The sequence below is a fragment of the Pteronotus mesoamericanus genome, unplaced genomic scaffold (assembly GCF_021234165.1).
Source record: "Pteronotus mesoamericanus isolate MK-2021 breed Mesoamerican mustached bat unplaced genomic scaffold, CSHL_Meso_final contig_639, whole genome shotgun sequence".
NCBI lineage: Eukaryota > Metazoa > Chordata > Mammalia > Chiroptera > Mormoopidae > Pteronotus > Pteronotus mesoamericanus.
The window spans coordinates 1,684,278-1,695,900 of record NW_026555223.1 but is presented as its reverse complement, the minus strand read 5'-3'; the positions used below and the strand labels follow the sequence as shown (position 1 = coordinate 1,695,900).

Sequence of the window (11,623 nt, the reverse complement as noted above, 5' to 3'; positions counted from 1 at the left end):
CTTCCAGCCATGGCCCCCACGGCCACGGCCCTTTGATGATTTAGCACTTCTGAGCCATTGCCCACCACTCTCCGCAAGCTGGCCAGGACCATCTCCCCACTCACAGATCCACAACTGTTGTTCTGACCATTTATTGGGGACCTTCTGCTAAGCACTGAGGTGGGAAGGGGGGAAGCAAGGAGGCGTGAAGGCCCCTCTCCTTCCCCCATTCCTAGGGCCTTCAAGTCCCCAGATGTCCTGCTTCCCAGTACAGGCTGGGGCTCCCAGTGACAACAGGGTCACTGACTGATTCTGAGGAAGGCGGGAAGGAGAGGTGGACCCTGGAGTCTACAGGCCCAGGCGTGGAGCTGACGTGAGGAATACAGAGGTCAGGACAGTCCCAGGACAACAGGTCCCAGGGATCCAGGGTCCCCTGAGCCCCAGGAAGCAGCAACAACCCTGGTGGCCGATGAGTCCTCAGCTCAAGACAGGCTGTCCTGGGAGCCTTGGCTTCTGGCGCTGGTTGGGTCCGATATACTGGAGAGGCACGTGGGTGGGCGCCGTGATCTGATCAGTGCCAAGGTAGGGCTGGAGGGCAGGTGGCACGAGGACCGAGCCGTCCTGGGGACAGAGCAGACCTCAGGATGCTGCCGCTGCACTAGCCCTCTGCCCTCTGCCTCTCTGGGTGCAATGCTTCGGCCCCCTCACCTTTTGCTGATTGCTCTCCAGGAGGGCGATGAGCAGCCGGGGGACAGCACAGGCGGTGGCATTCACCTAGGAGAGGCGTGCTCAGACGGGGGTCTGCTAGGCCTCCCGGGGAGGGGCTGAGATGGTGTGTGACGTGCATGGGTGTAGGAAGGTGCAGGAGTGTGGGCACTCACTGTGTGGGCAAATTGCAGCTCCCCAGCCTCTGTCTGGAACATGATGTGGAGGCGGCGGCTCTGGAAGTCTGTGCAGTTGGAAGCACTGGTGACCTGGACAGGCGGGTGGGGCAGACTGACTGGATCAGCTGTGGGGGGCAGGTGTCATCCTCCTTCCACCCTGTGTCCCCACTAGAGCGAGGGCTCACCTCGCCAAAGCGACCCCGGCCTGGCATCCAGGCCTCAATGTCAAACTTGCGGTAGGCAGGAAGGCCCAGTTCCTGGGTGGGCATGTCCAGGACCCTGCAGCCATGGAGAAAGACAGGTGAAGTTCAGGGTGAGGAGGAGAAGAGGAAAAATGGAAGTGATGGAGGAGAGGATAGCCAGAAAAGTGGGCAAGGGAACTAAGAAAGGAGAAGATAGTGGCAAAGGGGACACCTCCTTGAGGCAGGGAGTGGTGATGGAGAAGGGAATACAGGAGGAGGGACCGGAAGGAGCTGATGGGACAGGCGGCCGGGAAGGAGAAAGGGCCTGTGGCCAAATCTCCTGGCTGTTCACCATGGCCAGTCCCGCTGTCTGTAATAACGGCACCCCAAATTTTTGTAATGGATCACCCAGAAAGAGGTTTGCATTTCTGTGTCTTTTGAAAGCTACATGTGACTGACAGCAAGAAGGGACGTAGGCATCCGACACCCAGGGGCGTGTCCCCCTTCTCTTTCGGCTGAGAAGCCAGCAGGGACCACGCATAAAAAGCAATGCCCTAGGGATGGGGAGCAACAGGAAGGAAGGGGGCTGGGTCTCGGCCCTGGAGTTCGACCCTGTGCTGCTTATGCTGTGGTTACAATCCCATAACCCTAATGAAGACTTCTGAGAGTGATAGGCAGGGAGCCTATATATAATTGTAATACAGGGAAAAGAGGGCTGGGGGAGAAGTGGGGGAAGATTTTCAAAATGGAGAAGCACCAGCCCAGCATCTACCTCCTCCCTCCCCTCACGCTCCACCCCAGCTGCCCCCTCCGCACCGGAAGTGCAAGCCCAGCTCCGTTAGGATCTCCATCTGCAGGGACAGAAACTCCTCCAGCAGGTGTGAGCTCTGTTCCAGCCCTGGGCCTGTCACCCCAAACATCTCCACCTGGGGCAGAGCAGGAGCACAGAAGTCAGGAGACCCTGGGCTGTTGGGGTGACCCCCCCCAAAGTCCCTGCTATGCCAACCTTGGTGAAGTGGTGCACTCGATACAGCCCCCATGGCTCCTTCCCTGTGTCTGTTTCTGCCCGGTAGCAGGTACTGGAACAAACCATTCTGGGGGAGCAGGGGGATGGGGTCAGGTAGGGGAGAGGGAATGTCACAGGGAAGGTCAAGGTCTACAGGGACTGGGCATCACCTGATTGGCAGGTCCCTGAAGGCCACGGAGTGGTCCATGAAGTAGCCTGGGGGGAGAGAGGGACAGGAGGGGTCAGCCAGGGCCACCTGCCATCCACAGGAAACTTTTGTGAGGATTAGGAAAGGTATCCCCTCTGGCAGACACAGCCTCCTGTCGGGGCACGTGGCTGGACCCTCACTGTACTGTTTTTTGTGCAGTAAACAACCTGACAACTGTACACGTCGGCCCTGGGGTTGCTGAGGTATCCTGAGCAGGCAGCTGCCCCCCTCAGGATGCTCCAAGCTGTCCCCCTACAATTCCTCCTGCTCTGAGGACACTGATGGTGTACTCACCGCCCCTTATCCCAGGCAGGTGCTCACCTGCAAGCCCCACCTCTGCTGTCCCGGCCAGGCTGAGGTCCTCAAAGCGGGAGGGGTCAATGTTGTAAATTTGGGATGGGTTGGCATTTGGGGTCATCCCGCAGCCTTCCTGAGGAGGAGGAGGCCAACCCACAGAGGTCAGGGGACACATAGCCATGGCACCCCCCATTTTGCAGTCACAACCCCTACTTGTCCCTTAGAAGCATCTAGAATCGCCCTGGCCTTTCAGTTCTGCCCTAGCCCCTCAAGCCAGCCCCAGGACTATTTCCTCAGGGGAGACAGATTAGTCTCCCCGCCCGGGGCCCCCAGAACAGGGCCTGACACACAGCTTGGCATGGAGCACAGAGTCGTCACTCACAAACACAGCTCCTCGGAGAAGGTCTGGCACTGTCATGGGGGTGAAGCCCTGTGTGGGGGGAGAGAAGGGGTGAGAAGCACAGCTAGGACGCCCATCAGACCCCAAGCTCAGGCCTGAAGAAGGGACACTGCAGATGGGCCAATGGCACCCCCCTGTCACTCCAAAGTCCATCCCACTTCAGAGGAAATTGAGGAAGGCCCAAGCTGGGGGCTAGGGGTTGGCCCTGGGCCCTGGCGCCCCTGTCACTGGGACCCTCTCCTGATGCTTCATGGCTTCCACACTCAAATCACACCACACTGGGCAGCCAGAAGTATAGTTTCATCATAACCTCCCCACACCACCCCCTGCTTAAATAAAGCCTTCCATGGCTCCCAGGGAAGGTCCGCGTCCCTCACCATGGCCAACGCCCCACGCATTCAGCCACTGCTGACCCCTCCAGTTTCAGTGCACACTGTTTCCCCAGCACTCCCTTTACATGGCAGGCAGGCAGTGAGTGCAGTGGTTACAAGTATAGGCTCTGTCTTGAGCCTCACCCTAGCCTTAAGGCCCTGGGCTACTTACCCCCTCTCCAGGCCTCAGTTTCTCCATCTCCACATTGGGGATAATACTAGCACCCATCTCATTAAGTTGCCATAAAAACTAAATGTGTCAATGATACATATAAAGTTCTGAAAACAGTGACTGGAACCCCCTCCTCAACGCTTTAACTCTTCTGAGCTCAGTTTCAATGCCACCCCCTCCAGGCACCCCTCCCATCCTTGCCCATACCCGGTGGATGAGCTTGTTGAGTGTGAAGTTGACTAGGCCATGTTGCAGGAGGGCTCCGGCCCCACGCAAGTAATAGGAGCGGTGGCCAGACACGTGGGACAGGCGCCTGGGAGACAGATGGGCACACAAGTTGGGGCATGCGGGTTAGGGCTTCGGGGGAAGAGGGGGACACAAGCACCCTGGGGCAGAGGCCCAGCTGCCAAACGGGAGACTGGGCATCAAACATTCATGCAGGGTGTGGCCTTGGTGGTTCAACATCCCATGCTGGGCAGGGGGAGGTAGAGCTGGCAGCCAGCTGTTGGGGTTGGGAGGGCTGGGCGGAAGGGGCTGAGAGGGGGACTCACTTCTGACGGATGATGTCGAGTTTCTCGGCAATTTCCAAGTGGCCTCGGGGTTGGAAGGAGAAAGCTGGATGTGGATGAAAAGAAATGGGGTAAGGGGGGGAGGGGAGAACTGGGACAGAGAAAAAGAAGATTAGAGAGACAGCAGGAAAGAAAGGCAGTAAGACAGAAAGGGAGAGAAAAGGAGAGAGGGGAAAAACAGAGCTGGAAAAGGGACAGAGAGAGAGAGGTGGGAAGAGAGAGAAGAGAGAAAGATGCAGAGTGAGAAACAAAGAGAAAGACAGGGAATAAAATGGAGGTAGAGATAGAAGCTGGAAAGAGATGGAAGGCAGAGGCAGAAATGGAGAGGAAGAGAAACAGGGAAGGAGAAGGGAACACTAGGTGAAAAGGGAGAGAATCAGAGAGAGAGGGAGATACACAGAGAGCCAGGGAGGAAAAGCACATGAGGGAAGGGGCCAATGGCAGAGGCAGCCAGGGTGAGAGGGTCTGGTGAGGTGAGGGGAAAGAGAACTGCCCCCTAGACACCTCAGCTCCAGCCAGTGAGGCAGGAAGCTGGAGCCACTTCCCACAGCACCTGGGGTTCCATAGGTGCCAGTGCAGTCCCAGACCCTAAGAGCCCTGCCCCCAGCCTAGGGTCCCTAGGTCTGAGTGTGGCCCACCTGGTTTGTCTCCAACCACATGCAGCACTCGGGCCTGGCTCTCATCCCCGATGGGCTGCAGGGAGACAGAAGGCATGGCCAGGAAGGTGACACTGCGCAAGGCCCTGGCCTCCTGCTGCCCAGCGTGGGACTTACCACATCTGGGTGGGTCTGGTTGGGCAGCCTCAGTGCCTGCAAGTAAAACTGCTCCTCAAGCAGGGCCTTCTTGGGGTACAGGAGCATGAGCTGCTTCCGGATCTCCCGACCATGTGCCCGCAGACTCTTATATTGGGGGTCCTGGGGGCGGGTGAGCAGGGTCAGCCCAGGACAGGGATGGGAAGTCCCTCAACTAGTCTGAACTGGATCCTTTCTGGCAGATCCTTGTGGTAGACATTTGTTGCCTCCTCTTTTGGCTCAATATCCTTAATTTCCTTTAGGAAACTTCCCTTCTCCCCTCACATTCACATGGCACGTTCATGGCGATATGACTCAGGCCTGGATTACTGGAACATTCCATTGCATTAGCCACAGTGACTGGCTAACACAGGCCCATGACATAAGCCAAACTCATGCAAATCAGCCCCAGAGCTATTGCTGGAGCTATCAGGGAAGCAGTTCTCTTTTGTGCCTGACTCTGCCTCCTTCCATCAAGGGGAGAAAGCTGGTCTGGGGATAAGAGGGAAGCAGAACCAAATGTGAAGCCAGGACCTGGATCCAGCTGTACCTGAAGCTCACATTTTAGTTTTATGAACTGACATGAAATTAAATCGACAAGAAAACATGGCTTTCTTTTTTCCTTACTCCTATTTGAGCTGTCACATACAATGGAGGACTCATGGCTGTCACTGTCACACACAATGGGGGACTAATGACTGATACGGTATCTGCTGCGCAGCCCCCACCAGGGACAGGAAAGCAACTCCCAGTAGTACCTGCTGCACTTGATTATTGTCCTGGTTCACCTGATAGAAAAGAAAGAGGTAGGATGATTAGGTTGATGAAGTTGGGAGTTGGGAGGAGGGAGAGTAAAAGGTCAAACAGGGCCAAGGGATCTAAATTCCTTGCTTTGCCAATGCCTGGCTGGGTACCTCCTGGACAGTGTATCAGTTTCTGCCAGTAATGCTGGGAGACAAAATAACATAATAATAATCACCCCTGCAGCCCTGTTTATTGAGCACTGACTCATGCCTGGCTCGACACAGAGAGCCTTCATACGATCTGATTTCTTCATAACGTACTCCATGAGGTTGGCATCAACGTGAGCTTGTTTTGTAGATGAGAAAATTGAGGCTCAGAAAGGCAGTCTGTGCGAGTGTATTTGGAGGTCTGCAACCAAGGGCCTTTGACGCTCTGAGCCTCTGTGAAGCTGAGCAGCAGAGGGAATCAGACAGACCTGGTTTGCACGCTGGGTGCTGACCAGCTGTGTGCCTCGGGCAACTCTCTTCCCCTTGGTACCCCCATTTGCGAAGTGGGATGATAACAGGACGCCTCCAGCAGGCTGGTGCGTGGCTGCCCTGGGAAGCTGAGCTGGCACTCACTGGCCGTTAACTGAGATCAACTGTGGGTTGTTTTTTTTTTTAATTCTTACCTGAGGACATTTTTTCATTGCTTGTAGAGAAAGAGGGAGGGAGAGAGGAAAGAAGAGAGAGAGAAACATCCATGTGAGGGAGAGACATCGATTGGCTGGTTGCCTCCTGTAGGTGCCCAGACCAGGACTGAACTTGCAGCCTAGGTATGTGTCCTGACGGGGAATCAACCCTGCAAACTTTTGGTGCATGGGACGACACTCCAACCAACCAAGCCACTCTGGCCAGGGCTAAACTGTGTTCTTTTCGTAGTCTGTCCCCTCTGCTGCATGTGGCCCAGGGCCCTGTACACACACAGTAGGTCCCTGGGAGATGTAATCAGTGTTGCAAGAGGCCTTTCAGCAGAGTGGTGAAAAACAGCCCCAATGACTGGAAGCAAATCCTGCTGCTCCCACTTCCTGGCTGTGTGACTGAGGCACGTTTTAACCTCGTGGGGCTTCAGCTTGAGTTGGGTTTGTACTGTAACTGTCTCAGAGTTGTTGAGAATCAAGAGTAAGGAAAGCACCTAGAACAGTGCCTGGCACACAGTGATTGGTACATAAACGTCTGCTATTATTTTTATGACTATTTTTCAGCCCTCTGTGGTAGATGCTGTTGGCTATCTAATACAAGTTCACCCGCCCTCCTTCCTCCTTTCCCACAGACCCTGGACTCAGTTTGCCCGCCTAGGCGGTCTGCAGTTCAGGGAATGTGGGTGCAGCTGAGGCTGCTCTTGCTGCTGACGGCTATGGGCTAGGGTCCTGGGCCTATGAGAATAAGGGGACTCTGCTGGAGGCTTCAGGAAAGGTCTCCCTGCTCCTGAAAATGGCACTCGAGCCAGAGAAGTCCCATTTTCTGCCTCTGGCAGAGTCACTAGAAGAGACACTGTACTATGGCAGCCATCTTGGAACTGTGACAGGGGACACTGAGTTCAAATCACCACAGTGAAGTCATGGGTGGAGAGAGAGGGAAAGAAACTGGGTTGGAGATGCTGGAAGCAGCTAATTTATCAACCCCAGTGTCCTGGACAGCTTGTTATGTAAGGTAATAAATGTACAAATCTTCCTTCAAGTTCTGAAATTGGGTTACTGATTAAAAGCAGCCAGAGGTGCCCTGGCCAGGTGGCTCAGTTGATTGGAGCATCGTCCCTTATACCAGAAGGTTTCGGGTTTGATCCCTGGTTAGAGCATGTATGGGAGGCAACCAATTGATGTTTCTCACATCAGTGTTTCTCTTTCTCTTTCCTCCCCTTCCTCTTTCTCTAAAATCAATAACTTATCCTTGGATGAGGATTAAAAAATAAGAAAAAGCAGCCAGAGGCATCCTGGCCCCACCCCCTACCCGCCTAGGACCCCCATACTCACCAGCAGGGCCCGCACTGCCTCAGCCACGGCCCCCTTCTCCTCTTCCAGGCTCTGGATCTGCTCCCGCAGCTGCCTCAGCTCCTGCCATGTTGAAATCTGGGGATGGACACAGCAGGGGAAAGTGTGAAGTGGCCACTGTCCTTTGCCCCTTCTGGTGAGAGCCTCACCTCACTGGCCACCTGGACCAGGGGTGGGGTGAGGAAGAGACCCTCACGTCCCCGGTAGCCATTCTTCTCCCCTTCTCTTCAGTACTAGGATGTCCTGATGTTTCTCTTTTTCAGTCCTCTTGGACTGGATGACGGACCCTAAGGAGAGCTGAACAGAACATCCTAAGGGACACAGAGCAAGAAGAGGAAAGGATCTGGGCACTGAGGGACATGCCAGCAATCAGCTCTTGACTCCCATGTCAGAGCAAAAGAGCCTCTATCCTAGGGGTTACCACAGCCGCTAGCCCTGCACTCTCCAACACGGGGTCAGGAGGGGCGAGAGAGACTGGCACCGCAGCTCTCATTTCTTGGGTGCACATATTGCCGCGGAGGCCCTCTGGGAGCCCAGGTCCCTGGGCAAACCTCTTTGTCCTCTCTGGTTGCAGTTACCCTTTGACAAAATGGTACAGACCCTGCCCTACTACCCCAGGCTGGAAATCTGAAGGGGAAGGCGGACCACAGGGTGTGTTGCTACTCGCTTGGTGGCTCCTCCTGGATGTTTCTTGGACACTTCATGCTCACCATGTGCAAGAGTGAGCATCTCCCTCTAAGCATCTCCCTCAAATCTGCTCCTCCTCCTTAGGGACAGCCCCACAAACTCCCACCCCCCCACCCCAATGCCCTGGGCCTCCTCCTGGATACCACCCCAGCCCTGACGCCAAGTATGTGTCCCGTCCTTTCTGCCCGTGAATATCCATCAAATCTGTCCTTCCCTATTCCTTTCTCCCGGCCATCCCAGATCCTGTCACTTCCCACAAGGATCCCCGTGTGAACCGCCCAGCCTTTAGGCTCACCCCCTCCAACCCAGCCAGAGCTCGTACACAATTCCTCTCTCGCCTGAAAGCACTCACGGCTCCGCAATCTCCAGGAGCGAATCACATGCCTTGCTATTGCCTGCAAAGCCACATACCATATCCCTCTTCACACTTTATGCCGTAAAGAGGTGTCTTTTAAGCTTTGGAATGTGATCCATTACTGTTATAAAATTAATTTAGGATCTCTAAATCTGGACTTTAAAACATTGTGGACAATGTACATCAAATGGGCCATTTTTGCCACTTTTAAAAAAGATTTTATTTTTAGAGACAGGTGAAGGAAGAGAGAAAGAGCAGGAAAGAAACATCAATGTGTGGTTGCCTCTCACATGCCCCACACTGGGGAACCCAGCCCACAACCCAGGCATGTGCTCTGACTGGGAATCGAACCAGCGACCGTTTGGTTCACAGGCCAGTACTCAATCCACTGAGCCACACCAGCCAGGTGACATTTTTGTCATTTTTAAGGGTACAATTCAGTGGCACAAAGTATGAATTACATTCACACTGTTGTGCTATCGTGAGCCCCATCCATCTTCAGAACTTTTTCATCTTCCCCATATGAAACTGTGTACCCATTAAACACTAATTCCCATTCTCCTCTCCCCTACCCTAGCCCCAGCAACCACCATTCTTCTGTCTCTGTGAAATTGACTATTCTAAGTGTAATCATATAGTATGTCTTTTTATAAGTGGATTTTTTCACTTAGTATAATGTCCTCAAGGTTCACCCATGATAGAGCATATGTCAGGACTTCCTTTTTAAGGCTGAACAATATTCCATTGTGTGTGTGTGTATCCCATTTTGTTTATTCATTCATTTGTCAATGGACACTTATTTCCATATATTGGCTATTGTGAGTAATGTTGCCATGAACATCAGTGTACAAGTATCTATTCAAGTCCCTGCTTTCAATTCTTTGGGGGTATACACCCAGAAGTGGAATTGCTGGATCAAATGGTAACTCTATGTTTAATTTTTAGAGGAACTACCAGACTGTTTCTCCAAAGCGGATGTAACATTTTACATTCCCACCAACAATGCAGAGGATTCCAATTTCTCTACATCCTTGTCAAAATTTGTTATTTCCTGCTTTTTTGATAATAGCCATTCTAATGTATGTTTAAGCTGGCATTTTTAAAATGAAATAGAATATAACAAAACATAAGACTACATCACACATAGTAAGAGCAAGGATTGTCAGTAAAACTTTGGTGTCAGCCCTGGCTGGTGTGTGGCCTGTGAACCAAAGGGTCACTGGTTTGATTCCCAGCCAGGGCACATGCCTGGGTTGTGGGCCAGGTCCCCAGTAGGGGATGTGTGAGAGGCAACCACACATTCATGTTTCTCTCCCTCTCTCCTTCCTTTCCCCTCTTCCTAAAAATAAATAAATAAAATCTTAAAACAAAAAACTTTAGTTTCATCTTTGGGTGTGTGTACTAGATCAGGACATGCAATGTACTTCTTAGTCTCAGCCACAAAGTTTGGAAGACCCTACTACAGGCTGTGATACTCTAAATTATCTACCTGTATACTGTAGTAGCATTGGTCCCTCCACTTGGGACACTCTTCTCCTGTTTCCCTGGCTAACCTCACTCATTCCACAGATATTTGCCTGATGCCACCTCCTCTGAGAAGCCCTCCCAGTACTGTGTCCTATATTCTGTCTTTATAGCACACATCAAAGATTAATTATATGTTTTGAACTGTATGTTAAATATCTCTCTTTCACTAGACTGTGAACTCAGATTGCCTTGCTCATGAGTAAGCATAGTGGAGTAGTTAAGACTGGCTTCTGGAGCCAAACAGCATTGTTCAAATTCCCACTTGTCACTTACCAGCTACATGATTTTGGGTAATTATCTTTTCTGAGCCTTAGCTTTTCCTCTGACAACACAGGGAAAAGAATTGCACCTACTTCCCAGTGTTCTTGCAAAGCTTAAATAAGGTTAACATTTACAAAACATTTAGAAGAGGATAGTAGGCAAGTCCAAGAGAGGGCCGCAAGGATTTGGAGTCCCCACCATTCTCAGCACTTCGCCGGGACCTAGGAGTATGGTGATCCCGGTTCCAGTTCCCCAGAAGATAGCATTATATAAGTACTGAGATTTTTTTTTACTATTATTGCCACCTATTCTCAACACCAGGAACATAGATAGGCGCTCCCTACATATCCGTTCATTCATTAAATAACCCTATTTAACTGCCTGCTATGCGTGGGGCAGATGCAGGACCTCTCACTCCCCAAAGGCAACAATGACCCCCACTCTCTGCCGCCCCTCCCCCCTGCGCCGTCCGCGTCTTTGCATTTGGTCCTAGGATAAGCCTGGCATGAAGTCGAAGCACAGAGGGCACTGGTACAAAGTTCCTAGCGCAGAGTAGATACCCACCCAGCCCGCTTTATGGAACAGGTGCATAAAGGGTGTTTGGACAGCAGGGACTTCGCACTACGTGAACAACTGGCACATTCGTGAGGGAAAAGGACAATACTGGTTACACTTAGAAAGTAACTAAAATTCCTGTAATAAGATCACTCCCTGCTAGACAGTGTCTCGCACGCCCATTTGTCCGTAAAACGAACAGCTAATAGGTAAGCGTTTCCGCCCCGTGACAGCTGGCCCACGCAAGCGCACTCACGATCGCTGGCAGGTCGTCCGGCCGCAGCTCCCCCTTGCGGTGCTCCAGCGTTCGCGCGGCTTCTTCCGGGCATGCGCAAAGCGACTCCATGTCCAGCTGAGGGAGTGCACTATAGCCCTCGCGCGCGTGCTCGTACAGGAGGTTCCGGCCTCGTCTCTCGGTTGTGAAACTTTTCCTTGGGCTCTTGTTGCAGACACAACTTTCCCGGGGTCGAATCCCTCGGGCGACCACCAAAGGCCACAAACGCCGCGTTATAGACGTAGCCATCTTGGCCAGGGTTGGGACACACAACTTTCATCCCGCCCACTCCGCGTTTACACCAATTGGAAAGCAGTCATCCTGCTCGGGAT

The 11,623-nt window shown here is 52.8% G+C and overlaps 1 protein-coding gene across 2 annotated transcripts; it reads right to left on the bottom strand.

The window, feature by feature from the left end:
• Positions 1 to 111: 111 nt before the first annotated feature.
• Positions 112 to 11,578, bottom strand: SARS2 (seryl-tRNA synthetase 2, mitochondrial). 2 transcript variants are annotated; one of them, XM_054580870.1, is made up of 16 exons: positions 11,274 to 11,578; positions 7,615 to 7,710; positions 5,618 to 5,647; positions 4,842 to 4,982; positions 4,707 to 4,761; positions 4,051 to 4,114; positions 3,707 to 3,812; positions 2,939 to 2,986; positions 2,581 to 2,689; positions 2,222 to 2,267; positions 2,052 to 2,139; positions 1,862 to 1,971; positions 1,049 to 1,142; positions 861 to 953; positions 688 to 753; positions 112 to 600 (listed from the first exon to the last, which is right to left on the bottom strand). In XM_054580870.1, the coding sequence occupies exons 1-16, from the start codon at positions 11,538 to 11,540 to the stop codon at positions 457 to 459; spliced, it is 1,557 nt and encodes a 518-aa protein (XP_054436845.1). In that variant the 5' UTR covers positions 11,541 to 11,578; the 3' UTR covers positions 112 to 456. The 2 variants fall into 2 exon arrangements, with proteins under 2 accessions (XP_054436845.1, XP_054436844.1); XM_054580869.1 differs by lacking the exon at positions 2,939 to 2,986 and having other exon boundaries at positions 11,274 to 11,577.
• Between the last annotated feature and the right edge of the window lie 45 nt (positions 11,579 to 11,623).